Source organism: Vulpes vulpes, chromosome 9 (genome assembly GCF_048418805.1).
Source record: "Vulpes vulpes isolate BD-2025 chromosome 9, VulVul3, whole genome shotgun sequence".
NCBI lineage: Eukaryota > Metazoa > Chordata > Mammalia > Carnivora > Canidae > Vulpes > Vulpes vulpes.
This window is the reverse complement of record NC_132788.1, coordinates 90295042-90319088: the sequence shown is the minus strand read 5'-3', so window position 1 is coordinate 90319088 and position 24047 is coordinate 90295042. Positions and strand designations below refer to the sequence as shown.

Genomic DNA, 24047 nt, shown 5'->3' with positions numbered 1-24047 from the left:
AGACGCCAAAGACCAGATACTTTCTCTTCAAAGTACAAAATATACTTTAAAAAAAAAGAAGGAAAAGAAAAGGAAAAAAAAAAAAACCCAATAAATAATAATAGATGAGAAAAAATATCTATCTTTAAGTCAAGCTTTTATTTTTTATTTATTTATTTTTTTAAGTCAAGCTTTTAAAATATGTCAGACATGCCTATCTTCCAAGCATCATGGAGCAATGATAGCCTGAAAGTGGTTGGTTAGGTGGGAAAAAGGACTTCTGCTTCCTGTGTCTTCACTCAAACTGCTCAATCCCCCTCTCAGGATTACCTGAGCAGCTCCAGAATCATTTCTGCTGTTTTCTCCTCTCAGTATCTTTGTGTCTTTATGTCAAGTAAGTAATTGTTAGATGTCAGGATAAGTTTCATTCAGTGGGGACTATTTCCTCAAAGAGGCATCTGAGGGCAAAGATGTGAGGAGTCCTCCCTCAGTCCAGGACTTTAGCAAGTGGACAATGGAAGGGGAACTTGAGACAGAGCTTTCCACGTGGGCAGAGATTAGAACACAAATGACATTAACCTTCAGGAAGCCTCTAAAGAAAAATTTCAGAATCTGAATTTGTTATCACAGAAATCTATGCTTAAAGCTACAAAAGATATAGTTTATTTAGATCTCACTTGCAGGGGGTCGCAATTCAAAATGAAGACTCAGGAATCCCATTTTGAACCTGAGTTAAAAAAGATCTCTTCAATAACCAACTCATAATGAAATTTCTCCTCACCCCAGGAAAATCTCTTCAATAACCAACTCAAAATGAAATCTCTCTTCATCCCAGGAATATCACGCAGAGCAATTCAAGACTCCTTTCTTGGTCCAGGTGAGCTCTCTTCCCTTCCTAACTCCAGTACATCACCCCCAATAATCACTGGACTTTTCTGTAGGAAGCTACAAATACTCTGAGAGTGGGTCTAGGGCAGATTTTCAAAAGGTTTTATTCAAGAGGAGGGAAAGCTTCTTTATCAAGTTTTAGAGAAAATGCCAAAAAAGCAAAAGAATGGTGAGTGGGATAACTCTGACACCAAGCAGCTTTGAATGGGACATATCCAAAATGTAAAATCTGAATTTGAGACGGCTCTAAATAAATGAAATGTACTGTTTTAGAACTCTTACTACAAATAGTATCCTTTCCTCATCTGTATTATTCACTCTTTCAGAGAGTAATGTGTAACTGGGTTCCATTCTCAAAGGCAATAAAACTTTTATTATTAGGGTTACTTATAGTTTCTCTGAAAAAACTGTTTTGTTATTTTGTCGACATCTTTCCTAATCCTTCTACTGCCTTTGACACTGAGAACTACTGGCTCACTAGTATATCTGGCTACCAGAAAAAACTTAGAAGACTATGAAATTTCTAACTCTATTAGCTTGGGTGGCTGGTGTATTTGCTTTATCTTTTCCCAATATGGATGCTGAACTTTATTATATTTGTGATTTTCTTTTTAGTTTTTTAAAGATTTTATTTATTTAATTCATGAGAGACACAGAGAGAGAGAGGCAAAGACATAGGCAGAGGGAGAAGCAAGCTCCATGCAGGGAGCTCAATGTGGGACTCGATCCTGGGACTGTGGGATCATGACCTGAGCCAAAGGCAGACGCTCAACCGCTGAGCCACCCAGGCATCCCTACATCTGTGACTTTGAAAGCAACTTCAATACTTTCTGAAATGAGATAAACTCTACATTACAAAAAGACAGAAACCATATTCAGCTAATTGGTACTTTCTGTTTTACTGTTTTTATTTTTTATTGTTTTAATTTTTTGTTTACTGTTTTCTTTTTAAAAATATTTTATTTATTTATTCATGAGAGACAGAGACACAGGCAGAGGGAGAAGCAGGCTCCATGCAGGGTGCCTGATGTGGGACTCGATCCTGAGACTCCAGGATCACACCCTGAGCTGAGAGCAGGCACTTAGCTGCTGAGCCACCCAGGCATCCCTTGTTTACTGTTTTTAATGTCACTTTGCTTTTCAGATTCTTCTTAGAAGCCCTCTATGTATCTTACCTGTCCTCCTCTCTTAGACCACTAACTATAAGTAGAATTTGTTTACTCCACTCCATTCTGGGAAAGGTGCATGAATCTCAGACCTTATAACTGGCATACTCATATATATATTTTTTAAGTCAGCACCTTTAAACATACTGAAGTAAAATATATGTTAAGGAAGTTAAAAACCAGGGCTGTTTATCATTGTGCACTTAAGGGGACGCCAATTCAGGTAACAGACCTTGTCATAATAAATATGCAGTTCTAGAATTTTATAGGAGATAGGCCATGAAGAGTTCTGTGTTAACAAAATCATTACATTACAGCAGTTTTCTAACAAATGAAAATGTCTTGAGAAATGGGTGCTTTTTCTAATTTGCATGAAGAATAGAAGGTAGAAGAGGCTCTGTTCTGAATTTGATTTCCCAGGGTCATCCTCCTGATTCCCCACCCAACATGAAACACTGAAGACACTGTCACTTTTTGTTTCTCTTAGTTTATCACCAAGTTTTAGAGGAACCTCCATAGCCCTTCTGGATCTGATCTTTCAATTTTTCATGCCACGGTGTTAGTCCTCACCTTCATACTTTGTGGCTGACCATGTTGTCAAATGTCCTTAACATTCTACTTCCTTTGAAGCTGTTATTTATTATATGTATTCACATTTGCATATTTACACATAAAATTCCCATTTATAGTTACAGCTAACACTTCTCCCACGTGCCCAGGGGCTATGCTAAGTAAGCACTATATGTACACCCTCATTTAATCCTCAAACTCTATGAACCAGATACACCGACTATCCCAGTTTTGCAGCTGGAAAACTGGAAGATTAGTGGGGTCAAGCAAATATCTAAGGTCATAAAGTGAGCAATCAGAACTAAGACTTGAATCAGCTGATAATCACTAGGCTGCTTTCATGATGTCCTTCCCTTTCCCAAAGGTGGGCACTTATCGTGGGCCCCTCTACCCGTTCACAGGCTCCCAGGTCTCCCAGGATTTAACTCCTTCCCTGGTCCTAGAGTTTCAGTGGTGTCTGCTGTTAGGCTAAAACCCAAAGTTTCTTTCCTTCACAAGGCTTGCTACATTCACTGCATCTTCAAGTCTTCAAGGAGTAAAACCTTCTACTAAGTAAAACCTTTTAATAAATAATAAACCTTTCCTAATGATTTTCCCAGACTAGTAGCATCAGACTAAAAACAAAATGAAATCTACCAAGTCCTGATGTCAAAGAGAACTACTTCCAGAAAATAATCAGTTACATTTATTGAGTACTAACTGCACCCAGGCCCAGTTCTAAGGGCTTGAAACACATCAACCACCCAGGTACTCTCAACAATCTTATGTAGGTATGCTTATTGACTCTTTTTCAGATCACAGAACTAATCAGAATAACTAGGATTTGGACTTGGGCAATTAGATTCTAGAGCTTGGGGTTGTAATACTACTCCACGATGTCCCACATTTCTATTTCTACTACTGCCCAGAGTTAGTGCCATACACACTATGAAGGATGTAAAAGAAATAGAACCCATGTTTTTTTCTTAAATTTATGATCTAAGAAAATTTTTCTTAAGGAAAATTTAGGAGGTAGATAATGATAACATAGTAATTTTGTAGAGTGGACTGCATATGGGAGCAACATGTAGATAACTTTAGAACATCTAACTTGCAAAGAAAAGCATGATAGAGAAATCATATTTCCGAGCTATCCGGGCAATCGTGTATGTAGTTCTATAGAACCACACAACTGAGTACCTTGTGCAATTATTCTATGACATTGCTCCCACATACTTTTATGTGTTTTCAACCTGCCTCTCTCTTCCTGGCCAGTAAGTTCCTGGCATGTAGAGGTGATGCCTAAACATTCTCCTTTATAGCCTCTAAGAGTAGAGTCTGGTGTTCTGCAAGCAATTGACACTCCATGAATGCCAGAAGGCTAAAGTGAAAATAAAAGCACCACACAACGATGGCTAGGGCTATAACACGGCAACTCAAAAGCTGTTTTTAAAATCGTAAGTGACATGCAAAAGAATGGATGCTTTCAAAGAAATAAAACGTGGGCAAGATCAGAGACTGATAAAATGTATTCATGCTTGAAAAGCACTAACCCAATGCATAGGCACCAACACAGGCTGACATCACTTGGACCATCAACTTTGGTTTTGATCCTTCTACCACCCCTCAATGTGTAAAAGATATCCCTGAAAAGGAATCAGCGTCTGCCAGCCTCTGGACACTGGCAACGCCACCATATTCTCAGCCTCCACCTACTGCCACACAAGCACAATCACAATGATTGGTGAGAGGGCTTGTGGCCACTGGCAAAGTTAGCAACAAATTAAGGCTTTAGAAAGTATCGAGGTGAACTAATTCTGAATTTACTCTACCAACTATACTTCTAACTATACTGCTTTATTTGTAAGAAAATACAAGCTGTTATTTCATGCTTAAGACTTCACTTTTAGTCTAATCAGTACTGACCATGCCACAGAAGTTATACTTTAAAAAATGTTTATGCATAAAAAAGGACTGCACACCTGGAGAGCCTCCTGAGACCCAACATCTCACTGTCAAGAGTGTTCCTGGGAAAGCAGAAACAAACATTACATGTGAAGAGAAACAAAACAGGCAATATCGGAGGGTCATGTATAAACCAAATATGGTTGAGAAAAAAGAGGCTTATTCGACCCAAAGGATAAAAGGTATTAAGAATATTTGGAACATTTTAATATGGAAGACAGCAGGTAGATTTTTGGGCAAAGGGACGGGGGAAAAGAATGCACTCCCAGAATGAAGAGAACATACATCAATTTTCCCCATACTCTTAGATATTAAAAAAAATAAGGCAAAGATAGAATCATACACAGTATTTAGGAGTCAAGGGTACTTGGGGAACCTGGCCCTGACTTCTCTGGACAAGCTAAACTTAACCTACTAGGCAGCTGTGTTTGCCTGAATTCCAGAAAAGTCTATTTCTCATTAGCAAAACCTCTTAATGTAACGAGCTACCTTCTAAAAGGCTCGTTATGTTTCTTCCTTTGCCACAAAATTCAAAGTATAGCACTTGCTTCTCTCAACCTCTTAATGTCAACTCATGCCTGTATTTCAAAACCAGGTATGTTCTTTTATTACTCTAGCAATGATTTGTATTTGTTCTTCTTATTTGTGTTTTTCACTTTATTATTAAAAACACTTCCTAGGAAACCTGTTCACAGAGATGTTTTATCTAAAGTGGGATTTTATGATTTCAACAACATAATGCTTAATTTTCTTTTTGCGGGAGGTTTGAGTAATAACTTTCCTTTGATCTACTTGGATTGTCCCACCAACTACAAGCCACAGAGACAGAGAGGTCATTTTTAAGGATCTGGCCTGGGCTAATGCTTCCTCAGAACTATTTTAATGCTCAACTAGTTTCAAATCTCTCTTTCCATTCAGTGTTGGCACTAACTGTACCATCACTTTTGCCTGCATTACCTTCTTTTGCCTTAGAAGTTTTTATCTTTGATGGGTGACTGATCTGGAAAACACAGGTGATGCTGTAGTAGAGTTATATAATTACACTCAAAGATGTCCTTGATTTGATGTCTCTGATCTGGTTTCACATTTTTCCTCCGTTGTCCCTGGTATAACAAGGAATTAAGAACTTGGAAGGATGAAATTCATAGGCTAGTAATGGAGGAGACTCACATCTTAGGGTACACCAGTCAATTTAGTTACCATGGCATAGCACAGCAGTTACTCTCAAAGCTAAAAAAATTTTCCCAAATGCTATTTATAAAAGGAAAAGATAGGACAGCTTCTCTTTTATAAACCACTTTTTAAAATCATCTGATCTCAGTGGATCTATTAATGCATGAACAAAACAGTGTCAACAGTTACTAGTGACTTCTTCATTCGACTCTGAATCTGCCCCCGTTATTAGTGATTTGCTTATTTTTTGTTTAAAATGTCCTCCCTGCAGTGAGTGCTGCTACAAAGATGGTGAGACAGTTAAGGCTGAGGGAGAATATGATGTTCCACAAAGATCGAGCCAGAGAAACTCTGTGTAGGAGGCGTAGACAAAAGAGATGTTCTTGCAGGATATTCTTTATAGGAGTCCAGCTTCAGAGTCTCACAATGAGGTGCCCCTTTTATACAACCCGTCAGAGAAAGGAAGGGTGAGGGAAGTTTGGAGAAAGATTAGAAAGATAGAAAAACCAAACATCTAGTTCAGCTTTTATGAACTACAAGAAGTTATGACTTGGTAGTTTATAATCTGACATCCTTAAAATGGCAAATAAAGATCAGATTAATAAGGAAAAACAAGGACGTAGGAGTATCAGTGACTTACTTCACTGCAGTGATAGTACTGAATTTTTGAAATTCACCATGTATAAATTACCTAAATCAGATTTAAGTGGCACTCCTGCAATGCCACATTAAAGCAAAACAGCCCAGACAGCCAACAGAGTAATGTGCTTTGCTGAGCCACAGAAGTAGTTCTCACTTTTATCCAAGAGGTCTACAGCCACTGCAGCACTGAGAGCAATGGCAGTGCTGATCATACAATTCCCAAATGAATTTTAAAAAGATCTGTTAGCAAATAATTAGAGCTTATAAAAGAATTCATACCTAAAAGCTTAAAAACACACTTTTCTGTACTTATCAAAAACTAAATACTAGAAACAGAGATGTCTCCAGCTATGAAAAGAGTATATACCTTTTTCTTTTGGCACTACCAGCATCAGAGGTGGCTGAAGAAATCATGCTGTCTCCATCCTCAATGTCATCTCTTCTGGCAAGCTCCTTCTTCTTTGCCTGAAACAGAGCAGACCCTGAGAATCAAGCTCACCCTGCTGAATGCTCCTAGAATTTATGAATGTTAAATAGCTAGACATAACAGATTCTCTTAGAAAAATGCAACTACATGTTGATGCACATAATTAAAGAGTCAGTAAACATTTTCAATAACCCGGTTTAACGAAAGCCTGCATGACCTACATAAAATGAGATTAAAAACTGGATTCAGAGGGTTTAGGAATCAACACTATCTAAACTGCAAGACTACAAAAGCCTCAACTTTGTTAAAAGCGTTGAGGCAAGCTGTAGGGGTATCCTGCCATTTTTAGGTGAAACCAACTCAAAGGTAGTCTCTGGAAGTAGTACCCTTCTCTTAAGAAGTACCCTGGATTCTTAAACAATGGTGTAGCTTAGAAGAAAGTTTAATGTGAGAAGTGAAAGAAGATCTACTTTCAACACATGCATTTTTAAAAACCTCCTGCCAAACAGCTCAAAGTGCAACCACTGCAGACTTAGGGAATACACGCATAGTGCTGAAAGAAATTACGGGAAATGCGCAGCACTGATGCCAGGATGGACTCCACAAAATGAAGACTATAGGATCTAAAATCACTTTTGTTGCTTCTTTGCTCTGAGATTCTCTTTCCAGAAAGATTCCAACCAAAACTGACAAAGAGATATAATTTGTATTTCATATCTATGCCTTTCTTCAAAACCCCTAGATGGCCCATGGCTTCGTGTGCCCACTAAGATGTGCGCTCAGAAAGGATCTGATCAATTCATGAACACTGTACAATGACTAGTCAGTTTTAAGATGTCCTTTCTTCTAGGACCAATCCTATCTTAACAGAGACAAAGTCTAGAACCAAAGAAATGAAATCTAAATGACAACAGTATTGTCTGTGTTTGGAGGGAAACTTCCTGAGGACCCTAAAATTACTTCCTAGGCACAAATCCCTGCTCCTTCCACTCACAAAGCTAACCCAGTCTGAACTATTTCTACTTTACACGGCCCTGACAACTCTAAAAAAAAAAAAACTCAGCAGTACTTATGGCTGAAATAAATGATGTGATATTACTGGGAGAAATCATACATCTTAAAAGCATATGCCCAAAGTTTGTAAAATTATTTTTTTAAAGATTTTATTTATTCATGAGAGTGTAAAATTATTTCAATTATACACACCACAGCTAAGCAAATCCAAGGAATCATACCTGCATGACTTGCTGCAATTTTAGAACTCGCTTGTAGATGGCTGAATTGGGAACATTATAGCGTTTGGCATTCTCAAACATTAAATTCAGATCACACTCCAAATGATCTAAAGTTTCATATTCTTGGTTCTTTAGCTTTGTTCTGTGAAAGACAAACACATGGCTACAATTTACCATTATGAAAAAGATGAAACACTCTTACTGAAAAGCCCAGTACAAAAATGCTAACAAGCACTAGCTGGCCTCTTTACTAACGATACTGGTGAGAGGCCTAGAAGGGGCACCTCCAAGATAGAAAGGAGGCAAAAGCACCATTGTATTTTGGCAGTATGACAGTCTACCTGAAAATCAAGAAGAACAAAACACCATAAGAAGTAATAAGAGGACACCTATGTGCCAAGGTGGTCAAGTACAAAGCAAATATACTAGTAAAAGTCCTAACAGAAAACCCCTATTAGTGGCTAACATGCAAACCCTAGGAAAAGACAAAAATCAGGGAGGTTTTAAGCTACCATAATGAAGAACCATGGTGATCCAGTCACTTGTGAAAATAAGTGGCCATTCCAGCTCATGTTAAAGAAAAGGGAATGTACTCACAAAATCATGAAAGGGGATATACAAGAGATCTTAAGATGGTAAACGAGAGGCAGATATGTCAGAGTCCGTTCACTACTTTTCTTCCAATACAAACATTTGTAACTAATTATGATGGCTTAAAATTGAAGTTACTTTACTTAAAAGTCTAAGAATTATGATGTCTTTCAGACACTATGGTTATTGCAAATACCACCTCTCATAAACTTCTTTATACACTTTAAAGATATTATTGTTATTGTTATTATTATTAATATTATTAGACAGAGCATGAGCAGGAGGGGCAGAGACAGAGAATCTCAAGCAGACTCTGCACTGAGTGCAGAACTTAACATGTGGCTCAATCCTAAGACCATCACTACGTCAGCCAAAATAAGAGTTGGATGCTTAACTGACTATGCCTCCCAGGTGTCCCTACATTATTTTTTTTAAGATTTCTTTTTTGATTTGAGAGAAAGAGAGAATGCATGCAAGTGCACACAGGGGGAAACGGGCAGAGGGAGAGAGAGAGACTCTCAAAGCAGACTCCCTAATTGACTCATGGCTCGATCCCACAACATTGAGATCATGCCCTGAGCAAAATCAAGAGTTGGATGCCTCACCAACTGAGCCACCTAGGCACCCCATGTCCCTTATACATTTTACACAAAATGAAGAATCACAGTTTGCTCTAACTCTGTATGCACATAGGATAGACTTTTAAATCTTTTGACTGAAGCATTTGCACATTATATGCAGATACCATGTAGTGCTCAAAAGATACAAATGTTAGAGAACACCTCTGGGGTGAAGCAAACCATAAACTCAGCTCTTGGTAACAGCCTACATAGCTAGCACCCAGAATTTAAGTTACTGGCCTCAGACTTATTCCTGCCAACTCTAAGGGTAATGTGCTGAATATTCTCAATACCCACAAAGAACAGATGTGGAACTCAAACTTGTAAATGACAATCTATAATAAATCTGCAGATATTTAACAACTGATGTTCATCAAGGATAGTGGGGGGCAGGACAGGCACAATGGGAAATAAAAGATGGGGATGAGAAGCCCCAGCATGGTGGAAGGTGGCATATGGAGCCACACTGTCTAGCTCCTGCCCACTCTTTCATTTTTGTTGCCTTTTAAAAAAATGATTTATTTATCTTAGAAAAAGAGATGAGCATGTGTGTGTGTATGGGAGGGGGGTGGGCAAAGGGAGAGAGAATCTTAAGCAGACTCTGAGCATGGAGCCCAAGGCAGGACTCTATCCCAGGACCCGGAGATCACAACCTGAGCTGAAACCAAGAGTCAGATAGTTACCGACTGCACCATCCAGGCACCCCTGTTTTTACTGCTTTTGATGACACTCAACTATCATCCTTCTGTCAACAAATCATAAGATTTTAGCCAACCTTATTTTCTAGAATCCAGCAAGTGTAAGAATTTTATTCCTACTATTTGGGAGGTTAGTTATTTGTCCTGGTAAATACAAGCTTACTCTGATTTTGTCAAGTTAAGATATATTTTTTACCTGGTTGCCTCTATTTGGGTATACTGTAGAATCTAACCAGCACTGTGAGAGTTAAAATATTACTTATTTCCTATTATTTTTTAACGACGATGTGGTGGTTTCAATATTCTGTCTGAATTCTGATTGTTCATCTTTCTTTCTTTCTTTCTTTCTTTCTTTCTTTCTTTCTTTCTTTCATTCATTCATTCATTCATTCAAAATACACTACGTGCCCAATGTGGGGCTTGAACTCATGACTTTGGGATCAAATGTGGCATGCTCTACTGACTCAGCCAGCCAGGCTACCCCAATGATTGTTTTAACATTTTCTAAGCAGAAAAGGGAAACCAAGGATGAACCATCTTACAGGTATTATTTCAGCTAATGAAAATGAATTCTCTAACAGCTGCCTATACTTATTCTGGAGGCTCAACTACAGACACAAAATTTAAATATAATTAAATTGCTGCAATTAAAATATCAATAAAAAGTATAAGTAGAAAGATTTTTGTGCTTTCCTTCCCTAGTTATAAGAAAATGAACAGTTAAATTTTGAGCTGCATGACTTTTTATAGTCTATAATCTGACAAACAAAATGCTTAGCTGGAATACCTTTTATTTGCCTTGACTCTATTATAGTACAAAGAATATCCTTTGTATTAAATCAAATTTATTTCTCAGTTTTCATTTAGAAGTGATATTCAAGACATACTCTAGACACGTGAAAATATTTTTACCTTTAATATCTGTATGCATTTTAGCAAGGAGATATATGTGCAGGCTCAACCACAAGAAAATGGATTTTTATTAAGTAACATAGAAGGCACCTTACCTGATCTGTTGTAGGGATATGGGCATTTTAATTTGCTGATAATAATCAGGGTATTTTTTCTTTGAAGGTAAATGGAAAAAAGGTTCAGCTATTAGCTGCCCTTGATTATTCCGACAACTCCTAACTGTGTCATAAAGCTGATAAAAAGGGTTTGAAACATCCATAAATGAAGTAATACTTTCTGCTTCCGACTCTCCTTCTTCATAACGTGCAGCTAAAAAAAAAAGAAAAGAAAAGAAAAGTATTTATAAGGGGAAGAACCATACTTTAAAGTTCTTTTAACGACCTTCCAGAGTAAGCTATCAATGTTTATGTTATTTTTTTTCAAAAAGACTTTATTTATTTATTTGAGAGAGTCTGAAAGAGAATGAATGGGGAGACAGAGAGGGAGAAGCAGGATCCCGGAGCACAGAGCCTATCATGGGGCTCAATCCTAGGACTCTAGGATCATAACCTGAGCTGAAGGCAGACACTTAACTCACTGAGCCACCCAGGTGCCCTGAGAATACTTATTTTAAAAGAATAGTTTCCAGCCCTCAATAAAAGATGCTGTTAGTAATTCTTGATATAATTATAATATTTACTTAGAGAAATGTTACATAGAAACAGAATACAGTGTCAATAGAAAATGTTATACTGTTTTTAAATAGTTACAAAATAGTTTCTCTTTTTAAATAGGCCTTCTGTGTTTGGACAGGAGCAAGAGCGATACAGATCTCAGAACTAAAGCTGCTGCATGTAGTTTAAGGTAGTATATATATATATTTTTTTTATTTTTTTATTTATGATAGTCACACACAGAGAGAGAGGGAGAGGCAGAGACACAGGCAGAGAGAGAAGCAGGCTCCATGCACCGGGAGCCCGATGTGGGATTTGATCCCGGGTCTCCAGGATCGCGCCCTGGGCCAAAGGCAGGCGCTAAACTGCTGCGCCACCCAGGGATCCCAGTTTAAGGTAGTATAAACGTTTGTTGATATTGGTAGATCTGGTTTTGCTTTAAGTCTCTGATTTTGCCCCACTAATCTATAGCATCCCTTAAGAAGGAGGTCTTCCCTTATAGAGGGAACTTTTAGGTAGAAGCTAATCATAAAAACACCAAACTAACAAAATGTAATCAGTTTTATAGAAAAATAAAATATATTCTTCATTTCCATAAGTTCTTCAACAGTGTACAAGGACCATAATTTAGGTTTTTCTTGATGGATCTGTATAATCAAAATCACTACTGCTTCCAGGTAAGAAGGACAATCATTTAGTTAATAGTGTCAAGAGATGGACAGGCATCAGTCTCAGGAGACCTGAGAGACAATTTTGATCTAGTCATGGAGCTAGAAGCAAAGAGAGATCTGGAACAGGTTTTCTCTGACCCTACTACAGGTGATCTTCTCCATAAAGAGCTTGCATATATTTAGTTGAATTTATGCCGATATATTTTGTTGCTACTGTACACTATGTCTTTTAAAAAACTGCATTTTCTTTTTGTGGTTGATCCCAGACATGAAACAGATTTTTGTATAATGATCTTATACCTAGCATCTTATTGTTATTAATTCCGATAATTTACCTGTAGAGTCTTTTGAGTAAAAAACTCAAAACAATCTTTCAACTGCAATCCTTATAAATCTTCTTTTCTGATTCTTACTCCCTCACTGTCAGCTGAGTAGTACTTTGACCAAAAGAGGTAACAACATTTTTACTTATGGTAAAAGGAATGCTGCAAGTATTTCTCCACTAAAAACAAGTGCTCTTTATCAAGTTAAGAAAGATCCCCTTCTATTCCTGATTTGTCAAATTTTTTATCATGAATGGGAATTGAAGCACTTATTAAATGCATCTGTTGAGCCAATAACATGGTTTTACTCCTTTAATGTAGTGAATGATACTTTTACGTCTTCTAATGCTGAAGTGACCTAGTATTCCTGGAGTAAGCCAACTGTGTTATCATGCATTATCTTTTATATATACTATTAGATATAATGTGCTTATTTTTGTTGAATTTTGGGCATCTAGGTTCTATCATTTTTATAGAATGAACTAGGGAAGTCTTTTTCTATTCTCTGCAGGAGTTTGTATATAATTCTGTTCCTTGAATGTTTGGCCTGGTGTTAGCTACAGGGAAAGATTTGTAACTAAGAATTTCTTCAATAGTGATATGACTAATCATCCTTTTTATTCTTTTTTTTTTTTTAAGATTTTATTTATGAGAAACACACACACACACACAGAGAGAGAGAGCGCAAGCGCGCACAGACACAGGGAGAAGCAGGTTCCATGCAGGGAGCCTGATGTGGGACTCGATCTTGGGTCTCCAGGATCACAATCCGGGCTGAAGGTTTACCGCTGAGCCAACAGGGCTGCCCATCCTTTTTATTCTTGAATCAGTTGTAGGCATTTATTACTTTCTAGGAATTTGTCCATTTAATCCAAATGTTCAAATTTGTGTAAGCTTCATACATTCTCCTTAATCTGTATGCTCCCTTCCCCCTAATGTGTTTTATTTGTGCCTTCTGTTTCTTTCTTGGTAACAGATTTGCCTATTAAGTTTTTTAACAGAAAAAATCTGACTTTACTGATCTTTTCTACTATAGTTTTTCTAAAAAATTCATTTCTGCTCTTAGCTTTCTTACCTTTTCTTCTAATGTCTCCCCTTTTATTCTCTTACTATTTTATTTATTTATGTTGGATGCTAATTAGTTCACTGACTTCCAGATGCTTTTCTAAATAGACACATTCAGACCTGTAACTTTCCCTATAAAGCACTGCTTTAGCTGCATCACCACTGTTTTGATATATATTATTTTCATTATTGCTATTATTCAATCATAGGTAATTAAGTTTCTATTATAATTTTTCTTTTTTAAAAAGAAAAGCCCAAAGATTTGGAGACTTTCCTGAGTAAGTTTTTAACTTTTATCTTTTCAACATTAGGTGCTTATCTCAGCTGCATTATGGTCAGAAATATGGCCTTTAAAATACCAAACTTTCAAAGTGGCTGAAATTTGTTTCATGACTAAGTACATGAGGATCAGGGAAGAACATGTATTTTCTAATCGCTAATCTTATTGTGTTAGCTGAATAACAGCACCCCCAATATATCCACGTCCTAATCCACAAAACCTGTGAATATTACCTTATATGGCAAAAGAGACTCTGCAGATAACTCGGAAGACTATCCTGGATTAAACTCTGGGCACTAAATGTAACTGCAAGGGTCCTTGTAAGAGGCAGGCAAGGTCAGAGGAGAAAGGAGTAGGGAATGAGAGATACAGAGACTGGGAGTGCTACACTTTGAATACAGAGGAAGTAGCCATGAGCCAAGGTATACAGATAGCTTCTAGAAACTAGAAAAGGAGAGGAAATATTTTACTCCCTAGAGCCTTCAGAGGAACACTGACGTGCCAACTTGTTTTTAGATTTCTGACTTCCAGAATCAGAGAATAAATTTGTGTTGTTTTAAGCCACTAAGCTTGTGGTAATTTGTTTTAGCAGCAACAGGAAACAAATACACTTGTGAGAAATACACTTTGTGTACTCAAATCATCTCTGTCTTCACTGGTTTTCTGGCTGCTTATCCAGCAATTGAGAGCAGTGAACCCCCACTTTAGGGGAATATTTTCACATTCTCTGTCACCTTCTATCTGCCTGTTTTACATATTTTGAGCTTTTTATTAATTTACCTTCCTGATGAAATAAATCTTTTAGCATTATGAGGTGAATCTTTTTTATCCTTGGCAATGCTTTTGTTTGAACGTCTATTTTATGAGAAGTCAATATAACTATCCTTTGGGTTATTATCTCATATATCTTTTTCCATCCTTTTCCATTAAACTTTCCTGTATTTTTTACATTTCAGATGTGTCTCATGTAACCACATACAACCTGATTTCTAAAAAAAATCTAATCTGAAACTGTCATAATTGGCAAATTTGGGTCATTAACACTGATGTGATTTCTGATATAATCTTTGGAGTTTTTCTCATGTTTTCCATTTATCCCACTTTCTTTATGACTTGTCTTATTTTATTTTTGTGGGGGAAAACTGAAAGGTTTATCTGTTTTTCTCATTCTATCCCCCACCCCATTTCTGTTCTTAGGTAAGTGGGCGCTCTTCTCTACCCACCCTGCCGCCCTGCCCAGGCTGCATATTGTTGTGGTTTGTCTCTAAAAACAAACCACCTCAAGAAGCGAGCCCACACTTTGCAAATTCTTATGCCTTCTTTCCATGGGCTCTTTCTTGTTGCTCCAAGATCATCAATTATCCTTTCTTTGCTATTTTCACTGTACCTACCCTAAGTTGTTTCCAGCAGCAGGAAGTAGAAAACCAAACAGATCAGAATCTTGACTAAATCAAGGATAAGCAGATTGTGAAGAGCAGCCTGAACCATCTACTACATTCAAAGCTAATTGACATTACGCCTGGATGACTCAGTGGTTGGGTGTCTGCCTTGAGCTCAGGGCATAATCTGGGATACAGTCCCACATCAGGCTCCCTGCAAGGAGCCTCTTCTTCCCCTCTATGTCTCTGCCTCTCTCAAATAAATAGTTAAAAAAAAAAAAAAAAAAGCTAATTGACCTCTACTTTGTTTTAATGAAGTTACAAAATAAGAACTCTCTTGTGACAAAGGTACTATTAAAAAAAAAAAAAAACAATAAATATTTTTTAGGAATTTTGTAAATGGTTGGCTTTCCTTCAATTTGTTATGCTACAAAGATTAATGAAGTAACCAAATGTTAGAAGGAAACCTAAATATAACGTGTGTCACTTTTATAACCAGCGAACAACAAAGCTAATAAAAACAAATTTTCCTTCACTTTTTGATAACCCCAGATCTAAGTTAAAAAAATTCTGTAGATGAGTGTCAAAAAATTAAATTCACACTCTAGTAAGTAGTCTACAGTAATTATGAAACTTCTATAGAAGATTTAGTAGAAAATAAGACACAGGGGAAAAATCTGTCCTCATAGTTGATTATAAAATCAGAAGATATGCCAGAATAATTTCACGAAACAAATTTTATCTGTACATATTAAAAAAGTATCTGTAGTAAAATAAAGAACATTATAACACACTGAAGAGAAGGACAATGAAATCAAACTTATCTCTACAGTTGTTATTGGCTATTTAACAGAACATACTTTTACATGGATTTTACTGCCTAATGCCTTTTCTTGGACTTGTTTAAATGACAACTGACTATGCTGCTCTAACTGTAATTCACACCTATCTTAAAATCAGAAGCTCTAGCCAAGATGTTATATCCTACTGAAAATATAAGCCAGTGGCCTAGAAATCTAAGATGGTGTGAATGTTTCCCTTGGGTTTCCCAATGGCATCACGAGTACTCACTCACTATATATTATTATACACCTGAAACCAGAATCTGCTAAAGCTAGCAAACCAACGTTTTTATAGAAGTATTTATTTACTTAGTTACAAGTTGTAACACAAAATAAATGTTTGAGAAGTTTGCCAACCAAAGAGTGCAGTCAAAATGAAACAAAACAGCATGTATTCCAAAAACTGACAAACTCTCAGCCAGATCAAAGTTACTGTAATTTTCCTTCACCAGAAGGATCTGAGAAGGCATTAACTAGTTAGGACCTAATGCCTACCAGCTAAAGCAGCATCCTCTTCACTTTCTGAGCCATATTGAAGTGCCATGGTAATTGCTGACAAACGACCCCCTTGGACTGTTCTTTTATTACTACAAAGAAAAACAAGCCATCAGAAGACAGGGAAAGATGTTATAATTGTTTGGTTACTTTACAGAAAATAGGAACTGTTAACAAAGCATTCACATCAAAGAAAAGGAATTTTTATTCAGCTGTTTGCTCAGTTTATCTTTGTACTTTTTATAGTTCCCAAAACTAATCCCTTAGCCAAGAAGACCATTTTTTTTTCTTCCAGAAAAGAGTGGTGTAGAAAGTCTAAAGTAGGCTACTTGCAGTTCTATGTTACTTAAATGAAGCACTACTAGTTATTTTATAAAAAAAATAAAGATACATTCATCATTACTGGTTAACTCTCTTCTAAGATGTCCTTATGAGTACAAATTCTATTTTGAATACAAAATCATTTGGCATTTTATCACAATTTATTTTACTGGAAATATTAAACACTACCTGACAATAACTTCTGCTTAAGCATTTTCCAGAATTGAGGTCAGGGTGACTATAGCACCTCAACCTTTTAAATAAGATATTTGATAACAATTCTCATAATAACCCAATTATACCCCAAAGAATTACTTCATGATAGCCATCAGGCAAACACTAGTAAGCCTAGCCTCATAAACACGGTCAATTCTCAGACTGAACACATTCATTCTCTCACCGGTAATACTTGCTAGTGGGATTTCTCTCTTCACCAAGGCTGCCTTTACTGTGCGAAGGACCTGTCAACCTGGCTGCAGCCAAATTTGATGGCGTCCTATCCAGAGATAATATTAAAAAAACAAAACAAAACAAAAAAAAAAACAAGATTGACAGCTGAAATCAGAATGCTGGGTAAACAAAAAAGAAGCAACTATTTTTGTTGTTGTTGTTTCTAAGTAGAAATGATAAAATATTTCTGAGCCTCTATTGTACAGCAGCCTATGCTCCAAATCTTGAGGACTCTGAAGAGGAGAATGGATAAGGGCTGGTCCTAGAGAGCTTACAGTTCCTACAGTGACCAAGGATCTGATAATGAAGCAATTGTCAGGGTCAGAAGAAAGCTTCCAAAGCAGCTACTCCAGTTTTCATTTCCAGAAGGAAGAAATGGAATCTTAGAAGTAAAACTTGTTCAAAGTCCTAGTCCTCGGACAAGGAAGAGCCAGGATGAGACTTTAGATCTACTGACATCCGGCTTAATGCTCTTGCTGCTGATATAAAATATATACTATTATACATTACACACAAATACCACATTACATATATGTTTATCATAGATAACATATTCATATGCATATATATTACATATAAATATATCCATATATATAGCAATAAAAGTAGATAATGGTGTTTAGTCTAAAAAATTGTTTTTATTTTTATTTTATTTTATTTTTTAAAGATTTTATTTATTTATTCATGAGAGACACAGAGAGAGAGAGAGAGAGAGTGAGAGAGAGAGAGAGGCAAGACACAGGGAAAGGGAGAAGCAGGCTCCATGCAGGGAGCCTGATGTGGGACTTGATCCCAGGTCTCCAGGATCAGGCCCTGGGCTGAAGGCAGCGCTAAACCACTGAGCCACCCAGGCTGCCCTCAAAAATTGTTTTTAAATAAAGCATTTCAGCTGCAATGAAGGGGCTGGGTAAGAGTTATATCTATTCTCTTCAGAATCACATTATCAGGTGTAAAAATAATTTTCAAATGCAACCTACATCTTGTTTTCCACTGCAATAATTCTACTAGCTAGATAATTTGGCAAATAATAAAGGCACAAAGATTTTAGATATTTTAAAAACATACCTCATTCGAAGGCTTGACTTGGTCATTTCATGATGTTCAATTTCTGCCTTTTTCATATAAAATATTTTTTTAATAGAATTTGCATCCTGTCAAGATAAAATTACTTGGTTTAGGAAAAAAAGGACAATTTAAAATGCCCTCAGTCATGCACTGGACACTTTCTATGGCATTCTCCCACTTGGAGTAGGTTTCCATTTAATATCCACAAAGCTGCATCTTCTAATCTTCCCACAACCTTTGAAAACATCATCACAATTATATATAAGTTAAAAAGCCTCCTAGCTCTTTCACAATTAGTCAAGTAATGCACAAAGATCTAACAGTGAACAAGGAAAAATGGATGAAAGTACCATGAACTTTATCTGTGTCCACCGACCTAAAAGTTGATACAAAGATGCATTTCTAAGAGTAAAGACTATGCACACAAATTTAGGATGAATGTCTTGCTTAAATCAATAGCATACTAATATATCAAATCTAGTTTCCCTTCTCTCTAAAATTTATTTTAGGGAAAACAATCAGACCAAAAAGTACAATCTTAACTGCATCAACAAACTACTGGTACTCTACTATTAGTGTCTTATCAAGGACTAAGAATACAAGAACTTCAGAGTTCATTTCTAGCTTTTACCTGAAGTTTCTTAAATGATGAAAGTTTATTAAAAGGTGAAAGATAAATTAATGACCAAAAATAAGTATATTTGAGTCAGCATTCTGAAAGTCTAAATGATTTTACTCCCAAAAGGTTTTCTCAGAATCCTCTGCTAAATTCCCAATTACATATTATTAAATCAAGAAATGTCTATAAGCAACTGTGTCACAGGACTACAAAATTTCTAGGAGAGAACTGCAAAGCAATGAAATAGTCATTTTACATTGTGTGTTACACTCCAGAAATTGCTTTTTACATTTATAAAGTTTAAAGCAGAGATTAAATCAATATTAAACTAAAAAGTAGATCAAAAACAAACCTTACATCTGGCACAAAGGTAGACATATCAATGAATGGAAGAGAACTGAGATTTCAGAAATAAATCCATACACCTATAGTCAACTGATTTTCAACAAGAGCGTCAACACAATTCAATGGGGAAGAAAACAGACTTTTGAATATAAGGTGCTGGGACAAATGAATATCCTATGTGGAAGATGAGATACCTCACACCTACCTCATGTATACAAAAATAAATTCAAAATGGTTACACTTGGATTTAAGGGCTGAAACTAATAAATTCTTAGAAGAAAACACAGGTATAAATCTTTGTGGCCTTGGATTAAGCAATGCTTTCTTATATAAGCACAAAAGTAAAAGTAAAAGCTTTTTACAAAAGTAAAAGTACAAGCAATCAAAGAAAACAAACTGTACTTAACAAAATTAAAAACTTTGTGTCAAAGGATGACACTATTACAAAAGTGAAAACAATCCAAAGAATAGGAGAAAATATTTTAAATCATATATCTACTTTAATGTCCAGACTATATAAAGAAATCTAACAATTCAATAAAAAAACAGGTAACCCAATTAAAAAATGGGGTAAGGATCTGAATAAAAATGGGTAAGGATCTGAATAAAAATGTTTTCTTTTTTTTTTTTTTAATGTTTTCAAAGAAGATACATGAATGGCCAATATACACCAAAAAAATGTTCAATATCACTAATTAATCATCAGGGAAATGCTATTCGAAACACAGTGAGATATAAGGATAGCTATCATAAAAATAAAAATGAAAAACAAGTGTTAGTGAGAATGTGGAGAAATTATACTTGCCCACTGCTAGTGCAAATGTGAAATGGCACAGTTGCTATGGAAAACAATTTGGTGGTTCCTCAAAAAAGTTAAATATATAGTTACCATGTGGATCAGCAATTCCATTCCTAAGTATAAAGCCAAGAAAATACTAAGTCCACATAAAAACTTCTGCATGAATGTCCACAACAGCATTATTTATAATAGCCATAAAGTGGAAACAACCCAAATGTCTAGCAATTGATAGGTGGGTAAATACAACATGGTAAATAAATAAAACAGAGTATTACTCAGCAGTGATCATGCTTCAACAGGAGTACCTTAAAAGCCCCATGCTCAGTCCAAGAAGCCAGTCACAAAGGACCACACACTGTATGATTCCATTTATAATGAAATGTCCAGAATAGGCAAATTCACAGAGATGGAAAGTGGGCCAGGACTCCTAGAATAGGGAGACTGGGGGGCAAATGGAGTGATTGCTAACTGCAGTGACAGCTACACAACTATACACAACTAAAAACCATTACATCATACACTTTGAGTGAAATGTATGGTATGATGTAAATTTTATCTCAAAAAGTTGTTATATAAAAATTGTTGGCTCTAAATTATCTACCCTTACTAATGAAAACAACAACAATGAAAAACTAACCTTGAATACTTGAGAACCAGGCTCATTGTAAGTTTTGGCATTTTTTGCTAGAAGATCTATATCTTTGGCCATTGCATGAATACTCTTGTAGCTTCCATTCTAGAACAAACAACAAAATACAGCAGTTCCTCTTAACTGAAAGTTAGTTAGCATGACCTTTAAAAAAAGAGCTCCACATATTTTTAAATTGTCACCATATTCAAAAATTTTATTGGAAAATACACATGGGAATATAATATAAATTCATTTTCCCTTTAATGAACTATTTCAATTGTCCATTTAAACACAAGTTTTTGAGATAGGTAACAAGACCAGAGCTACGCTGGTTTCATAAAAACATAATTTTTAAAAGATCAAATAAGGTAAAAGTCGTTTAATTTAGCAAACACATAGTGCTTACTCTGTGCCAAGCACTGTTCTAAGTGCTTCATGAATACTAATCCATTAGGATGGACTTAAGGGTATGAAGTAAAATTCTAGTTTTATAGACCACTTCAGATAAAACAGTCAACCATAGAGGTTAACATTTTTGAGTACCTACTATGTACTAGGCTCCATGTTAGAGCTATCACATCTTAAAGCTCACTCAACCCCAAACAACCCAGGGAGACTTAGAACTGCCTTCAGTTTACAAAGAGAAGGAAGGAAAAAGACACTCTAAGCAAAAGGTACACAGGATTAAAGAGAAAGTCACAGAAATGAACAGACACATTCTACAGAAACTGAGAAAACCGAATTAAGTGGAGTGGAAGGCTGGGGAGGGGGGTAAAACCATAAGCATAGACTGCATAAATAAAGACAAATGAGGCAAAACCCAGAAAGCCAGGCAAAGGAGAGTAGTCAGTTACTTGCCAAGTGAGGATACTCAACTTCTGAGCACTTTTTTCTTAAAGATTTCTTAAAGATTTTAAGTAATCTCTACACCCAATATGGGGCTTCAACTCATAACCCCAAGATCAAGAGTTGCACATTCTACTGACTGAGCCAGCCAGGTGCTCCTGAGCACTCTCTTTTGGAGAAAACCCTAGTACACGTGGTAGAAGGAATCTACCTTTCCCAACAGAGGGTAAAAATAAGCAGATAGCACTGCCAGCAGCCTGGCAACCAGGGCAAGGGGAGATAATTCATGCTTGAGTCTTGAGGGACTAAAGTGAGGGCAAAGGAGTAGAGAAAATGTATTCCTAACTCCCACGAAGGGCAATACAGCAGAGGGGAGCAGTGGGCATCCAGTTCCCACAGCGGCAAATGACACTGGGACTAACAACGGCATCCCAAAGAGACTGAATGACTTTACCTGTATCATGACGTCCCTAAGTTCTGCCTACTTCTCCAAGGCTAGTTCTTGTGCCTGCCTTCCCAACAATTCTAGGAGCTATCTGATATCCTTTTCATGGATTCCCCTTCTATTGGAATTATTTAGAGTTGGTTACTGTTGCTCTTCTACAAGGAACTGTAATTTGCTAGAGGAGCACTAAAAATAAGTGACAAGGCTCTGGACTGTGAAATAGAAAGAATAAAATGGGGAGAAAGCTAGGGTCAGGGAGCAACATGCCAGAAGGACATGAGTCTTTCATCAGAGAAGTAGAAAAAACTATTACGATAATTTGGACATAAAAGGACAAGATCTTGATTAGGGTGATGGCAAAAGGAGGGGTTTTTATGGGACTTTTGGAAGGAATGGACAAGATAAGGAGCAAGGTTTTAGAAGACTGGGGCTGGGGTAGGGGTGTCTAAAGATCTAATTTGAATTTCAGTAATATAAAAACATCTGGGCAGCCCGGGTGGCTCAGTAGTTTAGCGCTGCCGTCAACCCAGGGCATGATCCTGGAGACCTGGGATTGAGTCCCACGTTGGGCTCCCTGCATGGGGCCTGCTTCTCCCTCTGCCTGTGTCTGTGCCTCTTTCTCTCTCTCATTCTCATGAATAAATAAAATATTAAAAAAAAAAAAAAAACCCAAACCAAACCAAACCAAAACATCTTCCCCCCAGGTACATATTAGGAACCCCAGGGATTTAGGTTCCAGGAGACTAAGTCATTATTACCAGTTGTGCCTAAGGGAGGTACCTTAAGAACCAGGTGATATATTAGGGAATCTGTATTTTAACATTCTGTTAAAGTATATTATGGTACCAGTAATTACTGGTACCTTGCAATGTCAGGTGAATGTTAGCTGCTGCTACTCCTGCAGACACAGGGAGGAAGGCACTTGAAGAGAACAAAGTCTCTGTTTCCACTGACCTTACGCTCTAACATACTGTAGGTAACTTATTTTGAGACATTCTAAAACTATTCAGAAGCAGGTAAGAATAAACAACAAAGCTTTATTACCAATGTGCCTTTCATAACCAGAACATCTATGCCCACTGCTTTTTAATTTTTGTCCTAAGAGCAAGGTTTACTATGCCAATGAAAATTCTGCTTTCCTCCCTACAGATAAAATGCAAAAGAGACACTGTGTTACCTCCTCCAAAGCTATAATCAGTTACACCAGTCTAATCTGTTTATTATATTGCTAATAACCCCTTACAAAGACATCTGCTTCCCTGTTTTCTTAAAAAAAAAAAAAAGACCTTAGGCCGATCTGCCCTACACCATATATGGTTACATTTACATATGATATGGTCATCTTCCTACCTGTATCCTCTGGGCAATGGTCTTGAGATCTATAGGCTCCTTAATTATTGCATAATAGTCTGGATATTGCTGAAAGACAAAAACCCACGTATGCTAAATGAGAGAAAGTATACAGGCAATGAGAAAACAAGAAAGCACACTGACAATCTGTCAACAGCTCTGTCAGATGCAAGGCTACAGACACAGCTGTACAGCATATTGTTTGTTATATTTGAAGGAGAATCTGATCTTAACAGGCTTCATGAAATACACAAGAGCATGTTGTACAAGTTTACAAGTAATATTTGATAACTGTCATATCCAACTAATACACCACAATATAATGTTTTAGAAAATTCTAAATTCACAGAATCACACAATTTTAAATTTAAGGTTCCACCATATCTATGCCTGGAAATGAAATAGAAAAATCTTTCTGAATGTTCCTATAAACACTTTTAATTTTGCAATCTCAATCACATATTATCCTCATATAAAATTATTTTTTGTTTTTTAAAAGATTATTTCTTTTGGGGGGTGGTGAAAGAGAGGGAAAGAATCTCAGGCAGACTCCATGCTAAGCATGGAGCCTGACATAGGGCTCGATCTCACGACCACGAGATCAATACCTAAGCAGAAACCAA

At 36.7% G+C, this 24047-nt stretch overlaps 1 protein-coding gene across 50 annotated transcripts in view; it reads right to left on the bottom strand.

Moving 5' to 3' along the window:
- Window positions 1–24047, bottom strand: part of PBRM1 (polybromo 1) — a 120809-nt gene that overhangs the window by 64970 nt on the left and 31792 nt on the right. For 29 of the 50 annotated variants that reach the window (XM_072720848.1, XM_025986589.2, XM_025986539.2 and 26 more), the window contains 9 exons: window positions 23425–23493; window positions 20790–20888; window positions 18390–18475; window positions 17275–17370; window positions 16554–16645; window positions 10941–11154; window positions 8025–8166; window positions 6730–6827; window positions 4565–4609 (listed from right to left, as the gene is read on the bottom strand). In XM_072720848.1, coding sequence (XP_072576949.1) covers window positions 4565–4609; window positions 6730–6827; window positions 8025–8166; window positions 10941–11154; window positions 16554–16645; window positions 17275–17370; window positions 18390–18475; window positions 20790–20888; window positions 23425–23493 — 941 coding nt within the window. The remainder of the gene's footprint in view (window positions 1–4564; window positions 4610–6729; window positions 6828–8024; window positions 8167–10940; window positions 11155–16553; window positions 16646–17274; window positions 17371–18389; window positions 18476–20789; window positions 20889–23424; window positions 23494–24047) is intronic. The other 21 variants (XM_072720844.1, XM_025986600.2, XM_072720871.1 and 18 more) reach the window with 1 other exon arrangement.